This window comes from Callithrix jacchus, chromosome 6 (genome assembly GCF_049354715.1).
Source record: "Callithrix jacchus isolate 240 chromosome 6, calJac240_pri, whole genome shotgun sequence".
In the NCBI taxonomy this organism is placed as follows: Eukaryota; Metazoa; Chordata; class Mammalia; order Primates; family Cebidae; genus Callithrix; species Callithrix jacchus.
Genome location: NC_133507.1, coordinates 14,049,320 through 14,066,596, shown reverse-complemented (window position 1 = coordinate 14,066,596; position 17,277 = coordinate 14,049,320). Strand labels below are relative to the sequence as shown.

The following is a 17,277-nucleotide window of genomic DNA, read 5'->3' as shown; positions in this document are numbered from 1 at the left end:
CCGAGCTGAACGTGGTGGTGTGTGCTGGTAGTCCCAGCTACTTGGGAGGCTGAAGCAGGAGAATTGCTTGAACCTGGGAGGCGGAGATTGTGGTGAGCCGAGATGGTGCCACTGCATTCCAGCCTGGCAAGAGACTGAGACTCCATTTAAAAAAACAAACAAACAGAAAACCAAAAACTGAAATTATAACATGGGAAATATAGAAACATGATTATTTAAATGAGAATGCATGTAATAATAAAAAATAACACATTTTATGGTTCCCTTAAATGTTTACTCATCCTTCCACATAATTAAATAGCATGTCTCTTAGACATTTTCATTTTCCAGCTGCACATACCATGAAATGTACAGGTTCTATAACTATTTGGAGCTATACAGATAGAGGAATAAGAAAATGTTATGTTCTCTCTCCTCTATTTTTAAAAAAATATTTTGAAAATTTTTTTTTGAAAAATGTAAGTTTGATTTAATGAGTACATATGCATTTGTAGGTAATATGTCTATTCTCAGTTGTCATTTTAAAAATTCTCCTTTTTCTCAATGTCCTGAAGTTTTATTCCCTGTCCAGTCTGGCACTGTTTCTAATTGTTATATGTTTCAGTCTCAGGCCTCTCACCTATGAGGAGCAATTTCTGTGTAAAATGGCAAGGCACTCCCTTTTTGGGCATGGGGGGGGTGGGGACAGTCTCACTCTGTTGCCCAAGCTGGAGTGCAGTGGTGTGATCTCAGCTCACTGCAAACCTCTGCCTCCCAGGTTCAAACGATTCTCCTGCCTCAGCCTCCCAAATAGCTGGGATTGCAGGCACCCACCATCACACCCAACTAAATATTTTTTTGTATTTTTAATAGAGATGGGGTTACACCATGTTGGTCAGGCTGGTCTTGAACTCCTGACCTTAGGTGATCCACCCCTCTCAACCTCCAAAAGTGCTGCATTGCCTTTTCAAAATACCTTTTGCTCATTCCCAGTTCAGCTCTCCCATTCTGTTCTTCATACTGATCTCTCCTTTATACATTTACACTGGATCCTTGAAACGGATCTTTCACAAAAGTCACAAATGCATTTATTACATATGTCTAATTTGCCATTTCATCTATTGACTCTATTAACTACAGTCATTTTATTTTAAGAACTATATGCTACAATTATAATTCTACTTTATTTTATTTCCTGCATTCTCTTAGCATTGCTTTTTCTAGTGTAATGTTTTATTTCTTGTTTATTGTTTGAAACCTTTTAAGTCTCTTTTATACCTTCAAGTATTCTAATTTTACTTGCTGGAGTTCTAAAGCTTGTTTGTTGTGTTTTTTGGCTTTTTATCTTTGAAGAGTTTTCATTTATCGATTCTGTTTGTTTTCTTTAAAATTGTGGACTCGACTTCAATCATAATTTTGTTTTTCCTTTGTAAGATTCTCAAGAAGAGTTAGTTATAAGTTTTAGTTTTTCAGAAAAGGAGGATGGAAACATAAGGATCAGTCAGTTGCCTAACAGAAGAGTAAAATATATCTAGCTCATAGGTTTACTCAGAGGCTGGAGGGAGCCTCTCTACTCTGTTCTTCACCCTGATAGTAGAGTGATCACACAAAAATTTATTATGTTTGTCTAAGTCCATTCAGGCTACCATACCAAAATACATTTGACTGAGTAGCTTACAAACAACAGAAATTTATTTCTCACAGTTCTGAAGGATGGGAAGTCCAAAATCAAGGCACCAGCAGATTGGTGTCCAGTAACATCCTGCTTCCTGGCTCAAAAAGGATGTACTCTTCCTTGTATCTTCCTCCTTGTAGGCCAACTGAGCTACCTCAGGCTGTTTTGCTTATTTTGTCTTGTTCTGTTTGTTTGTTTGAGGTTTTTGGAGACAGGTTCTCACTCCTCTTGTCACCCAGGCTAGAGTACAGTGGCAGAATCACATCTCAGGTTTTTTTTTTTCCATGTAGTGAACTTTTTATTTATTTATTTTTTAACTTATTTATTTTACTTTAGGTGCTCTCATATCAAGAGCAATTCAGAAACACACTTTTTAAAATCTTCATATCTCTGGAAATTGTCAACACAGCGTTTATGACATAGTAGATGCTCAATAGGTTTTATGAAAAATAAATGAATGGTAAATGCATTTATTTTCATTTAATTAATGAGTGTCTTTATGGCCATGAGGTGTGGTGACCTAAAGAAATCAAAGATAAATAACACAAATTTAATTTTATCACTTCATTTTCTTTAAGAAAAGGCTTATCTAAAGGCTTCTGGAAGGATATGATGCTTTAATAGGTAAAACTGTCATGACAATAAGAGGTTTCTGAGACTCTGAATCAAGTCCAGGCAAACATAAATAACAATGAAATGATAATACAGTGCAAGACCTGTCTGATATTCTTATTACTGTTCTGCAAAATTCCATGAGTAGATTTATACTGCAGCCATTCCAAGCCAATGTCAACATCTTGAGAATTGGTTTCAGTCTTTACTGTAATTGTGTCATTCATTAAAACATGCAAGATAATGCTGCTTACTCAGAAAATCATTGTTTCTTTGAAATACACGTGAGAGCTATTTTCTTCACTGCCAGATCAGTTGCTTCTACTAATACAGAAAAACAGATACTCAATGAGACCATTCTGATATAATCCTGAAGGACTGATTAAAAAAGGTATTCAACATAGGGACTCTGACTTTTGGTCCCTTGAAAACAGGGAAAAGTGACATATGTTGAACAAAAGAAAAAGAAAAATAAGAACGTTGTCCTTAGAGGCAAATCCAGCTTTTGAAATAAAAGTATAAAAGTTTAAATAAAAAGTGTAGAACTCAAGGTGAAAATCTAAAGTCCCAAATTCTCAAGAGTTTCAAAGACTTGTGTGTGTGTGTGTGTGTGTGTGTGTGTGTGTGTGTGTGTGTGTGTGATGGCTTACAGGTTAAACAAATGGAGAACTTGAAACCTCACACCTAGGTTCACACCCTGTTCCTGAAACTGATGAATGTGTGTCACTGTGAGGAGATAAACTTATTTCTCATTGTCAACTTTATTCCTGTCTAGGTTGTGGATGTAGGAAAAGTCCAGAGTTGAGAGAATAGGAAAACAAAGGCCCAAACAACTTGGAAGCAATCAAATATTAATATATTGAGCAGAGGAAGGGCTGGGGTACTTTGCTATCAGGCTGATCAGCTTGTTATAAACAAAGCAGCTTTAAACTTCTACTTCACTGTGTTCACTAATCTGGTGGCTGACCCTATTCCCATTTCTGGGCCTGGGGGAAGGCCCTTGCTAAATGGAGACAATCTGATCAAGACTCATAACAGGGACCTGGGTTCCCCTTAGAGGGCCCTACTCTCTTCAGGGTGATTGTCTCCTTGTGTCTTAAACTCCTGACCCAGTCCAGCTTTTAATCCATTATTCATCAATTTTCTTAGTCCACTTAAAAAAAAAAGTGGTAGGGTTGCTGTTTAAATAAGAGGGAATGGAGGGTGGGGAGTAGGGAGAGTGGCATTCTGGAAAAAAAGGACAACCCTGTCAAAACATGACAGCTGATCCAATGCCTGCTTTATACTATTCATAGAAAATGCCAAATTCTGCAAATAGTAACCACATGTACATTGGCTTCACAGACTCGATGTTCTGCTGCAAAATGAGACGTTCTTTATTTTAGTGTGTCATCAAAGGCGGTGAAAATATCATTCTAGCCTTCTAGGCTTAACCCTGTGGACTCTCGATGGATAGAAGTTTAATATGAGCAGCACACACACCCAGTCAGCGCGAGAAGCAGCCCCGGCCCACGCAGGTCCACCGCACAGAAAGGAGATTCGATTCACAAATCTGTTACCCGGACATTTTTATTCATAGCCACGAGATCATTACAGCGACAAGCCCACATCTGACGTTTATGATCTTGTTCGCTTTGCCAAAGTGGAGGAGGGGGGCAGACAGCTTGGGGGATCTACAGCAGGAGGGAAATGGCACCACTCAGACTCCTGCAAGCTCGTCAGCCAATGCAGGGATTCTGAAGACCTTTTTTCTCATCCAGGCTCCTCTGGCTGGTGCATTCCAGGTTTTCTTTGGATGCATGAGTACAAGCTTGTTAGCTCAAATCTGTTGTGCAATTGTCCTTTTTGTGTGCCTGGCTGGATTCCCTTGAACTAACATTTAGAAGAGCCCATGCACAGAAATGAACAGGGGATAAAGATTTTGTGCACAACAGACCTGACTCAACCACAACTAGCTGGTGCTACTGCTGGGCACTCCTCTTGCCTAGGAATGCTTCTAGCACCTTCCACGTGACCATTGTCTCCGTAGATGCCTCCTGTTTATCTTCTCCTCCTTAACAAATAGTCTCTGTAGTGGCTGCAGTAAATCTCTTGCAGTCTGGAGGCTACAGCCTTTGGTTGTTTGTCCTTTTCCCTCCCTCCGCTTCTCCCTCCTCAGCCTGCCTGTGCTCTGTCTGACAATTATTTCAAAATGTCTGTACTTGGCCTCTTGATGACAAACAAAGAGCCCATAAAAGCGCAAGGAAACTTCTATTTCCATTCAGACTGCAGTACACAGGCAGGGCAGCATGTCCCGGGGAAGGGGCATTTGCCTGATCTGTTTCCCAACTGAGGAGGAGATAACAAATGGCAGGGGTTTCTGCCTACAAGCCATCATGACACAGGACCCAACTCATCCTTTTTAATGGCAATAAATAAATGACGGAAGTTTTAGCCACCAGATTAGTGAATTCGTGGTTAAGCCTCAGGCTTTTATCTCCCTGACCCCTGTTTGAACTCAACCTTGGTTCCTAAGTGCAGGGCAGACAAAGTGGGGTGGGAGGACGGTTTCTTATCGACATGAACACCCCTTCCAGCTCAACATAAAAGAAATATGATGCCACGTGTGTGCCTGTGACTTGGAGCAGAAGGATTTGTTGGGACAAAGTGAGAATAGAGTTAAATACCAGCTATTATTTCTGGATGTGTATCCCCATAGCTTAAGAGTTTAATAGAGAACATATTAACAAATTCCACTAGCACTTATAGGAGGAGGCGATTATCAGTTGTGTGCACACTGCTGGAGGCAGAAGTTTAAAAAGACAAACTGAGGATGTTGGAAATGAGGAAGCCCAATGCTGACACTAGCCTGGAGTAATACGTATTGAGCCATGGATACACTAGTCACTTTATGTGTATTACTTCATTGAATCCTCACAACAATTTTATGAATCAGGTACTCTTGTTTTCTAATTTTATAGATGAGGAAGCTGTGATTTAGAGAGGTTACATAACTTATCTAAGGTTACATGAGTGGCAAATGAAGCCAGGATCAAAATCCTCATCTAACTCTATATCACTTTCATGAAAAAAGTGCTTACTGCGTGAGGTTCTCTAGTTTAATAGATGGTGACCCCATTTCCCAGTCAAGATTCCATATGCACATTCTGGCAATTCCAAACGTATTCATCAGAACTGTGGGTCTGACTGTTTGACATTAAGATCATATTATCTTTATGCAGTCCATTTTCTTATCTGAAAAATGAGCACCATTATAATGATCTTCAATGTCTCTGGGTCTGACAGTTTTCAAAATCGTTTGGAGAATAAATATCTATATGGAAACTAGGTTTGGATGCCTTATTGGTGATAATTGTTCATCATGCCTTCCAGCAAGATTCCCAAGTACTTTGTCTAAGCCAAGCTCCCAAAACTGCCAGTAACATGTTGAGTTCTAGAGTAGTTCTATCCTAATTAGGTACACAGTACTATTCTAAATAGGAACAAGGCAAAGGGTGGATGTTGTTTCATAGTGGTTGCTAAGGTGGATGATCAAGAAACATTGATCACATGGGATAGTGTACGTATTTGATGCCACAGATATGCTTTCTGGTGTAATAGTTAAGAGCAAGTAGGCATTTTAGGCATTTGTATGTTTGTTTTATTTTATGCCAAGGAAAAGCTCGGATAACCTGGATATTGGAAGACCTAATCTCATGTCCCCAGCTACTTTCCTACAAACCAATCTACCTGCTCCATTAAGACAGACCTCAGGGTCTAGGCTGTGGTTGTATGGTTATTTGAATAAGGCCAATGGAGGTATGATTCACCTAAGCAGCCTACTACAAGTTAATAAAGAGTGGCCTTTAGCTACAAAGACCCAAGTCTTAGGGAGTCTTTGAAAGAAGAAACCATGAAATACCTGGGTATGTGACTTAGGAATTGTAACATACCCAGGTATTTCATTGCTCAATGGACAAACCTTGTGTCCCAGCTTCTGTTTACTCCCATTCCCTTTATCCCAACAAAACTACCCCTAACCATGCCTCCCATTTTAGCTTCCTAGGTTGCTGTTTTCTCTCTCTCTTTCCTTAAGGTTCATATCTGACTCTCCTCTGAAGTATGCGTTAAGACCTACATCAACCCTTTGTCTGACTGATTCTGTCGACTAGCAGAAAAGATGCTCTGACAGGAAATACTCGGGATTGAAGTTAACTGCACTTCAGCTTCGATCCTAAAATCCTAACTCAGTAGCATTTGTCTTTGACTCCTTTGCCAAGTTTGCTAGCTGCTTAAACATCTCAATTCCCCCATCTCCCAAAGTCACAAAAAAAAAAACGGAACTTACATTTATAGTATCCAATGACACATTTAAATGGGTTTGTAGTTGCTGCCCATTAAATGTGAATTCCTTGCTTTTTACATGCACACCTTGTTTTCTTGCACCTCACCTTATTGTTCTTTGCAGATATAACATGTTTTTTACAAACTGAAGGCTTGTGGCAGCCCTGCATTGAGCAAGTCCATTAGTGCCATTTTTCCAAAAGCATGTGCTCATTCTGTGCCTTAGTGTCAGCATTTTTTAACAATAAATTATTTTTTAATCAAGGTGTGTACTTTATATATATATATATTTGATTATTTTCCTTTTATTATTTTTTTAAATAGAGACAGGGTTTCTTTCACCATCTTGGCCAGACTGGTCTGAATAGCCTGACCTCAGGTGATATACACAGCTCAGGCTCAGCTACTTTTTTTAGATATAATGCTGTTGCACACTTAATCGACTACAGTATAAAAGAAACATAGCTTTTCTATGTATTGGAGACCAAATCATTTGTGTGACTCTCTTTATTGCAATATTTGCTTTATTGCAGTGGTCTCTGCCTGTCCATACAGAGCTTACAGATGCACCTTCTTTTGCTCTCCACTTCCTCTATGAAAGAAATGCAGAATATTTATCTACTATGCTACATACTATAGGAATCAGACACCATAAACACTTTGCTAATCAACAGGATGAAAGAATTAGCTAATAAATCCCTTCACAGATACCTGCAAAGTTCTGGCCAATATGTGACCTCCTTAGGAGGCAGGGCATAAAACTGAAGTGTCTTTTACTTGGGATAAGTTTCTTCACTCTTCTTCCTGTAGTAATATGATTAATTAGCATGGAAACTTCTTTTAAAAAGCTTCCACACACACTGATGAGAAAAATAAGTTCACTAGGAATAAAGCAGGGCCCAGAAGCATGAGAGTATTTATTTGAATGGTTTCATTCCCCACCTCAGGGGGGTATCTAACATGAAGAATTGGTCTAGGTAAGTAACCTAAGGGTTGAAGTGAGTTCAAAAGAGCTCCACCAGGCTGGAAACACAAACCCAAGCAGTGAACATCACCTAGAGAAGCTGAAAGCACTTCAGATCTGGCTCTTTTTCTGGACTTTAGAAGAACAAAGGTCATGAAAATTTATTATTGGCAAGACTATAAATGTCTAATAAAAATAACTTGATTATGAGCTTTTTTTTTTAATTTCAGGTTTTACACAAATGCCTAAGCAGAGAGTTTTAGATTTTTTCTTACTTTGAACATACTCCCCCATTTTCCTGGCAATATATCTTCATGTTTCTTCAAAAAGCTATTCAAGAGTATTTTAAGTAACAGTTTTAAACCTCCCCTCTGTTTAAAAAAAAGTTCATAAAATTGCTGAAGAGAAATGAGATTGCTTTCTGGCTCCTGTAAAAATTGGGGATAATGTTTAACAACAGAAACCAAATGGGAATGTTCAGTTTAAATTCTGCACAGCCATGGCAACAACCAAATTCCCAAGAATTTCTTCCTCATTGTCCCAGTGAGGCAGCAGCAGGTTCAGCTATTGGATGGGCTTTTGGGAACCCCCTGGTAATTTACTGCTAGCAAAGAGCTATAGATGGAGTGACAGCTGCCCTTGCCAATGAGGTCACACAGCACAGGGCAGCTTTCCTACCCCTGACTGGGCCTCACCCTTGTGGACAGGAGTGGCATTACAGAACTTGCAAGGTCTCCAAATAGCCCTTCTCCTCCAGGTCACACTGTCTCCTTTTTTGCTCGTGCCAAAGTCCTTCCCCTGTCTATGCAACGGAAGTAAAATTTATACTCGGGCAGCTTTAAAATGCTGACATTCCATGTTTACAGAGATTGTTTACTCAGAAAATTAATCAGTTACAGTTTTAAATTTTAATTAAAGAATGTTTTCCGGTATTATTGCAAAACAGACAAAAGCCCATAAAATGTATGTTTGACTGCTGTTTGTGTGTTGTCTTTGGATCAAGGCACAGTCTTGAGATCAATCATGCACTATATTTTTGTGAACTTTTCTTTTAACAGAACAACCTTTCACATAAATTTGGTTCCTTAAAAAATATCCGTCAAAATAAAAGTCATTCTGAGAAACTCTGTGGAATTTCCTCTTCCTTTCTAATTCGCAACAAACTATTTTGTACTTGTTCTGTAAATAAAAATATGGGACGGAAGTAAGCAGACATTCATTTGTGCAATAGGCTGCTTTTTGCAATGAACCAGAATTAACTTCATAGGAAGTTAGCCATTCCACTCACATATTGGTCAAGAATTATTGGTTCAGTGAACACTGGCATGGTGCAAATATTTTGGTTCCAAGATGTTGATGTAGGAGAAGCATATTCTTAAGCTTTCTCTTATATATTTTCATTTTATTTCTTCTTTACCTTGCTTTATTTATCTGATTATAAAAAGAAATATGTGATTCTGATACAAACAAGGAGAAAACTATGACTTAAGAGTTTTAATAACCTCTCTCAATATAATTAACACATCTCTCTGTTTTTGTCAATGCATCTACTAAAATGATTATGTATTTATTTGCACAAAGCCCTTATAAATGCCAAATAGCTCATCAAATGTGCATAATCTTTGCCCACTGAGGCTCAAAATCTAGGGCAAAAACTGATAATAGTTACTATTATATCTCAAATTTAAAAAATATATACTAGCAAATAAAATTTGCAAAATCTTGAAGCTAAATAGATTTATCACAGAATAGTTACCAGTATAGAAAGTATAATATTACATGTTATTATAGTTTATATATTGAATAATGGCTCTATTTTTAATTTATTTTTCTTCTTATTATTATTTTTGGTGGGATTCGTGTGACTTTTAATTTCTTATTTTACTCATGTCTTACAGTAAGCGTGAGGAGTAAAGACAGGGATGGGTAAAAGCAAGGAAGAAGAGAAAAGTATCTTTCAAGTTCCTTGAAGTATTGAAGCATGTGCTAGGATAAGAAAGTTCAATAAAAGCATCATGTACTTACCACCAGAGCTCTTAAAGGAGATGTGGAACAGAGACGGGGCAACCCTTCTGTTCTGGCAGAAGTGACTGCTGGACAGAGAACAAATCCTGCATCAGCCTTGGCACACGTGAAAGACTGGGCAATGCAGATGCTACCCAGTTGGGCAGATGAAGAACTGACTGTCCAGAATCTACTTCTAGCAAGTGAGTAGGCACATGCACACACCTCCTCTGGTCTGAGTGTCTCTTCCTCTCCGGCAGGACCCTACCAACTGTGCAGCCGTGGGGTAAATGTTGGGGAAGTCCTTTAGAAAAGAAAAAGATTTCTTTTTAAAAGAAAAAGAAATCTTTCTGCTGGTGATGTTAATCGACCAGAAGTGGTTTTTTTTTTTTTTTTTTTTTTTTTTTTTTTTTTTTTTTTTTTTTTTTTGAGACGGAGTCTTGCTGTGTCTGCAGGCTGGAGTGCAGTGGCACGCAATCTTGGCTCACTGCAACCTCTGCCTCCTCGGTTCAAGCGATTCTTCGCCTCAGCCTCTGGAGTAGCTGGGACCACAGGTGCATGCCACCACGCCTGGCTAATTTTTTTGTATTTTTAGTAAAAACGGGGTTTCACCGTGTTGGCCAGGAAGGTCTCCAACTCTTGCCTCGTGATCTGCCCGCCTCGGCCTCCCAAAGTGCTGGGATTACAGGCGTGAGCCACTGCGCCTGGCCAGAAGTGGTTTCTTTTACTTTGGGGCACTAGCATTGTGTTCTGGTGACATGATATCCTACACTTAGTACTCGTAAAAGGGATAGGGGAGTGAAAGCAAGGCCTCTTTAGGACCTAGGCTAGCGGGAAAAGGGAATATGTGGATTCTAAGGGTAAGGGCATGAAAAAGCGAATTCTATATCACCACAAATGAACTGACGCGTAAATGACACCTGGGCCTTTTCCACTCATAGAAACACTCACTTCTAGCTTATACGACTAAATCTAAGTTCAGCTTAATCACTGTTTGGAATAACTATTTACTGTGCTTCCAAAGTAAAGGTGAAAGGCTACATCCTTAATAGTTCTTCCCCCAATTAAATGGATTTGTATAAGCTGAAAGCCTGAAGTCTAGGGATTCTTTTCGTTATTTTATTTGTTGGGGGAAACACTTAAACTTCGTCACTGACATTTTTTTAACCTACAGGACTGAAGGAATATGAAATGGTCACGGATAAGTCCTTACACGAATCACAGACATGGTCAACAAGCATGTAATTTTACCCACTGAGGAAAGAGCGCACGAAGGCCAGCTGGTCCAGCAGCGACTGCCCCTTCTTCTCCAGCTCCAGGCGTGCCAGCGTGGCGACGTCCACGTCGCGCGGCTGTGCCTTCAGGGCGTGCTCGGCACCCTAGCGTCCGCGGCGGGCCTCCGCACAGCGCGCCCGCAGCCGCCTCACCCTCAGCCAGCCGGTCGCCCCCAGCAGGGCCTGCGCGCGCGCCGAGTTCGCTTCCTCCAGCCGCGAGATGAGCTCGCCGAGGCACGGGCTAGGCGTGGCGACGGCTCCGCGCGGCGCTGCCTCAGCGTGGCCCACTCGGCCTCCAGCGCGCAGTTCTGCGTCTCCAGCTGTTCTCGATGTTCTTGATGAACACGACGACGCGGTCGTTGAGGCCCTGCAGCTGCTCCTCGTTAGTGCGGATGATCTTGTACTCGTTGGTGTGCGCCGTCGCCCTGGCTCAGTGCCAGCCGTTAGGACGCCGGCGGCAGGGGATAGGCCAGGCGGAGGCCGAGCCACGAGGCTGAGGAGCAGGCGGTGGAGGAGGCCACATTGTAGCGGGACAGCAACTGCGAGTGGAAGCCACCCGCGCGGCCGGCCCCGGAGACGCGAGCAGACAGGCGGGAGTCGTCCCCGAACACCTTGAGGTAGGAGTGGGAGGGGCACGTGTAGTGCTCCGAGCAGAAGCTCATGGTGCAGGGATGCAGGGAGCGGGGGCAGGGGGTTCGGCTTCGGCTGGAGCTACAGAAAAAAGGGGAGGTGTGGCAGGTAGGGCCATATTTTCTTTTTTATTGTTGTTTTGTTGTTGTTGTTTGAGACGGAGGTCTCTCTTTGTTGCCCAGGCTGCAGTACAGAGGCATGAAAATAGCTCCCTGAAGCCTTAAACTCCTGGGCTCAGGGAATCCTCCTGCCTCCGCCTCCCAAGTAGCTAGAGCTGTAGGTTTGTCACCATACGTGGATAATTAAAACAAAAAAAAATTTTTTTTTTTTTGTAGAGAGGTGTCACTATGTTGCCCAGGCTGGTCTTGACCTACTGGCCTCAAGGGATCCTCCCTCCTCAGGCAACCAAAGCAGTGGGATTACAAGCATGAATCCCTTTTAAAAGATGTAATAGTGTATCCTAGAGCTCTTCCAGTATCAGTTCACATCGCACGACCTCATTCCTTTTTAATACAACCTACAATACTATTGGATGAGTCCTCTAGTCATGTCTCTACCTTTTGAAAAATAAATCTTTTCACATTGGCTGCTGAATCATTTGGGCATGACACTGGCAGCCTTTCATAGTCTCCTTGATATCTGGTATAAAAATATGTTCTAACACCATCTTGTATATTTCCTACTCCAGTCATGTGATCAACCACTTCTCCAAGATGAGCTGGTTCCTTTTTGTAGGGAATTGTACTTAGAGACTGCAATCTGGGAGGTAGGAGTGCTCATTGTTACTGGGTTGTTCATTGTTTCTTTTTAGTGCAAAAACAAAGTAAATGTTTCGTTTATAAGATAAAATACATTCAGAGTTCATATTAATACTTCCTATTCAAGTTCAGGATTATGAGATTTTCAGTAAACCTCATGTACTCTGTTTCACACTGAGACTTCTGATTTTCAAGATCAATGAGGTTGACAGGATTAGAATATCACTTACTTGTTCTCTTTATTCCACATTACCCCTAGATCTGTCTCAAAATAGCAATACTAACATGACCACCACCATCTTTTGTAACACAGTCCTTTTTTTCTTTAAGTTATTGTCCAGAGGTGGGTACAAATATTTCATTTTACCAAAAATACAGTCTTTCTGGATTACTACATAATCTGGAAATATGTATTAAGTTTCTTGTAAAACAAAAAACCCCTCCATATCCATTAATCCAGGTATTATACTTCTAAAACTTTGTGTCAACAATAAACAAACTGGATAAAACATTATTTTTCAACAAATTTCCTATTTATTAGAGAAAAAAATAGAAGTAGCCTTCTGTCCAAAAATATGAAAGTAGTTAATTGTGTTGATTTATCCCTTAGAATATTATACATGTGTTACAAATAAGTAAGAATAAATAACCAATAGAACCAAATGATTTCAGCATTTTTGTAGAAGAAGAAGAAAGGCAGTAGAAGACAGATGTAAAGATTTGAAAATCCCCACATTACCACTGGAGAGCACTACAGAGCAATCTAAGAATGTTAGATCAAGCCAGGTAGGGACAGGGATAGGGATTGGGGAATCAGGGGAGCTGTGGCTTCCCATTCAAGCATACTAGGGTAAGGTCTGAGCCAGCTGAAGATGTCTGAACTATAAAATATTTTTCTTTTTAAATTTTAAACTCTGTATTGAGATGTAATTTCAAATGCACAGAAAAATTACAAGAATTAATACAAAGAACACCCAAGCCTGATGCAGTGGCTCACGCCTATAATCCCAGAATTCTGGGAGGCCAGAGCCAGTGGATCACCTTAGGTCAGGAGTTTGAGACGACACTGACAAACCTTTTTCCATGATTAGAAGCTTCCTCAGGCCTTCCCCAATGCAGAAGATGCTATGCTTCCTGTACAGCCTGCAGAACCAAGAGTCAATTAAGCCTCTTTTATTTATAAATTACCAAGTCTCAGGTATTCCTTGGTAGCAATGTGAGAACAAACTGATACAAAAAAATAGTACTAGGAGTAAGTAGGATATTGATATAAAGATACCTGAAAATGTAGAAGCAGTTTTGGAATTGGGTAAAAGGGAGAGGCAGAAAAGAGTATGAAGATCTCAGAAGGAGACAGGAAGATGAAAGAAAGTTTAGAACTTCTTAGAGACTGGATACATTGTTCTGACCAAAATGCTGATAGAAATGTGCACAGTGAAGTCCAGGCTGAGGAGAGCTCATATGGAAATAAAGAGTTTATTTGGAACTAGAACAATGGTCACTTTTGTTAGGCCTAAGCAAAGAACTTGGCTGTATTGTGTTCCTGCCCTAGGGATATGTAGAACTTTAAACTTGAGAATGATGATTTAGGGTATCTGGCAGTAGGAATTTCTAAGCAGAAACATGTTCAAGATTGGTCATGAATGGTTTAGCACCATGCCCTTGGTGCTGTTCTCATGATAGTGAGTGACTTCTCATGGTATCTGGTTATTTGAAAGTACTTAATATTCCCCTCCTTGTTCTCTTTTGCTCTTGCTCCTGCCATGTGGGATGTCTTGCATGCCCTTAACTTTCTGTCATGAAACCACTACGCATTCTGTGCAGGCTGCAGAACCATGAGCCAATTAAACATCTTTTATTCATATATTAACTTGTCTAAGGTATTTATTTGTAGCAATGTGAGACCATAGTATTCCACAGTGTTACTTGTTCCCATCTTTATGTCCATGTGTACTTAATGTTTAGTTTTCACTTATAAGTGAGAACATGCAGTATTTGGTTTTCTGTTTCTATATTCATTCTTTTAGGATTATGGCCTCCAACCACATCCATGTTGATGCCAAAGCTATATTTTGTTCCTTTTTGTGGCTGTGTAGTTGTGTATGCACCATGCTCTTTATCCAATTCACCATTAATGGGCCTCTAGGTTGACTCCATGTCTTAGCTATTATGAATGGCATTTCAATTAATGTATCTTTTTGATAGAACAATGTTTTCTTTTGTATGTATACCTAGCCATGGGATTGCTGGATTAAATGCTGTTTTAAGTTTTTTGAGAAATCTCCAAACCGCTCTGCACCACGACAACTAATTTACCTTCCCACCAACAGTGCATAGGCATTCACTTTTTTCTGTAGCCTTTGCCGGCATTTGTTATTATTGACTTTTTAATGATAGCCATTCTGACCATACCAATAACAAGTCATAAAATTGAATTGGTAATAAAAAACCTGTCAACCAAAAGAAGCCCTGGGCTAGATGGTTCACCGCTGAATTCTATCAAATGAACAAAGAACTGGTACCAATCCTACTGAAACTATTCCAAAAATTGAGGAGAAGAGACGCCTCCCTAACTCATTCTATAAAGCCAGCATCAGCCTGACACCAAAATCAGAAATAGACACATACAAAAAAGAAAGCTAATAGCTAATAGCCCTGATGAACAATTCTAAACAAAATTCTAGAAAACTGAATCCAGAAGTACATAGAAAAGTTCATATACCATAATCAAGTATTATTCCTAGGCTGCAAGGCTGTTTCAACATATGCAAACCAGGAAATGTGATTTTCCACATAAAGGGAATTAAAAACAAAAACTATATAATCATCCCAGTGGGCATGGAAAAAGGTTTTGGAACAATCTAGTATCCCTTTATGACGCAAAGTTTTCAACAGACTGGGCATCGAAGGAACATACCTCAAAATGTTAAGAGCCATCTATTACAAACCCAAGGCTAACATCTTATGGAATGGCCAAAGATGGAGCCATTCCCCTTGAGAACTTAAATAAGATGAGAATGCCCACTCTCATCACCCCCATTCAGTATAGTGCTTGAAGTCCTAGCTAGAGCAGTCAGTCAAGAGAAATTAAAAAAAAAAAAAATCCAAATAGAAAAGAAGAAGTAAAATTATCTTTCTTTGTTGACAATATGATTCTATACCTAGAAAATCCTAAGGACTCAGCCAAAGGGCCCCTAGGACCGATAAACAATGTCAGTAAAGTTTTAAGATACAAATTCATTGAACAAAAATCAGCATTTCTATACATCAGTAATATTCAAGCTGAGAGTCAAATCAAGAACCTAATCTCATTTACAATAGCCACAAAAAATGGAAATACCCAGGAATACAGCTAACTAATTAGGTAAAGGATCTCTTCAAGGAGAAGCATAAAATACTGCAAAAAGAAATCAGAGACAACACAAATAAATGGAAAAATGTTCTATGCTCATGGATAGGAAGAAACACTATTGTTAAAATGATCATACTGCTCCAAGCAACTTACAGATTCCACACTATTCCCATCAAATTATTCCATTCTTCACAGAATTACAAAAAAACTATTCTGAAATTCATATGGAATCAGAAAAATAGCCAAAGCAATCTTAAGAAAAAAGAACAAATCTGGAAGCATTACACTACCTGACTTACAAACTATACTAGAAAGCTAAAGCAACCAGAACAGCATGATACTGGTACAAAAACAGACACATAGACCAATGAAACAGAAGAGACAAACATCTACAGCCATCCAATCCTCAACAAAGTTGACAAAAGGAAGCAATGGGGAAAGGATTCCCTTTTCTATTTAATAAATGGTGCTGGAATAGCTGTTTAGCCATATGCAGAAGAAGGAAAATGGCCCCTGTCTGTCACCATATACCAAGATAGCTGAAGATTAAAGATTTAAATGTGAGACCTCAAACTATAAGAATCCGAGAAGAAAACATAGGAAACACCCTTGTTGACTTTGACCTTGGCGAATAATTTTTGGCTAAATCCTGAAAAACAATTACCAAAAAAAAAAAAAAATTGGCAAATGAGACCTAATTAAACTAAAGAACCACTGCATGGCAAAAGAAACTATCTGTAGAGTAAACAGACAACCTACAGAATAGGAGGAATTATTCATAAAGTATACATCTGACAAATGTCTGATATTCAGAATGTATAAGAAATTTAAACAAATCAACAAGTAAAAACAACCCCATTACAAAATGGGCAAAGGACAGAAACAGACACTTCTTAAAAGAAGACAAGTAGCCAAGAAATATGGGAAAAAAGGCTCATCATCACTAATCATCAGAGAAATGCAAATCAAAACTACAATAAGATATAGTAACACATTGGTTAGAATGGCTATTATTAAAAAGTCAAATATTAACTCCATTTCTGTTTAAAGAACCTTAGTCAATTAGTTACAGAAGGAAAGTTTTTTAACCTGTTAACTACTTTTAAAAATAAAAACTTAAAACTTATAGCCATCTGAAAAGAATACTCTTCTCTAAAATAGGTGGAAAAAAAAGATGTATGTCCACAAGCTCTACTTTTATTTCATATACTGTTGAAGAACCTAGCTAGTGAAATAATATTGAAAAAAAATGTTATTGGCAAAAAAAATGGAAACAGATGAATTAAAATAATTGTTTTAAATGATATACTCATAAAAACAAACAGATAGCTAAAGACAAACTATTAGAAACAATGAAGAGTTTAATAAGGTTGCTAGATATATAACAGATGGGGTTATCTGTTAAATATACAACATCAAAATACCTATTTATTTCATCATTCAGTGAAAAAAAATTATTTGGCACAAGGTCGACAAAAAAATAATTCTTGAACTGGCTGTGCAGGCATTTATGAATAATAATAGTTTTGAAAATTATTTAAAAAACGAAAATGATACTATGAAATTTGAACACCTCAATTGTGAAAAAAAGTTAAGCTTTATTTGAGTTCATGGGCTGAAGAGATCTTTAGTGCTCCATTTCCAACCCTAGCTCCAAAAATTCTCTAGGAAGCTTTTTCTTCATTTATCTCCTGGTCAACTCTAAA

At 39.1% G+C, this 17,277-nt stretch overlaps 1 protein-coding gene and 1 long non-coding RNA gene across 31 annotated transcripts in view; one reads left to right on the top strand and one right to left on the bottom strand.

Moving 5' to 3' along the window:
- Positions 1-11,006, bottom strand: part of LOC103793614 (uncharacterized) — a 201,320-nt gene extending 190,314 nt beyond the window's left edge. The window contains exons 1-2 of the long non-coding RNA XR_001912111.4: positions 10,813-11,006; positions 9,579-9,643 (exon numbers count right to left, since the gene is read on the bottom strand). This is a non-coding gene — a long non-coding RNA (uncharacterized LOC103793614). The remainder of the gene's footprint in view (positions 1-9,578; positions 9,644-10,812) is intronic.
- A 36-nt stretch (positions 11,007-11,042) lies between these two features.
- The window catches only part of LOC103793610 (uncharacterized), a 592,261-nt gene continuing 586,026 nt past the window's right edge, over positions 11,043-17,277 (top strand). For all 30 annotated transcript variants that reach the window (XR_013519261.1, XR_013519259.1, XR_013519258.1 and 27 more), the window contains exon 1: positions 11,043-11,448. Coding sequence is in view for 1 of the 30 variants with exons in the window: in XM_078329046.1 (XP_078185172.1) it covers positions 11,052-11,447 (396 nt within the window). In the remaining 29 variants the exon portion in view is untranslated. The remainder of the gene's footprint in view (positions 11,449-17,277) is intronic.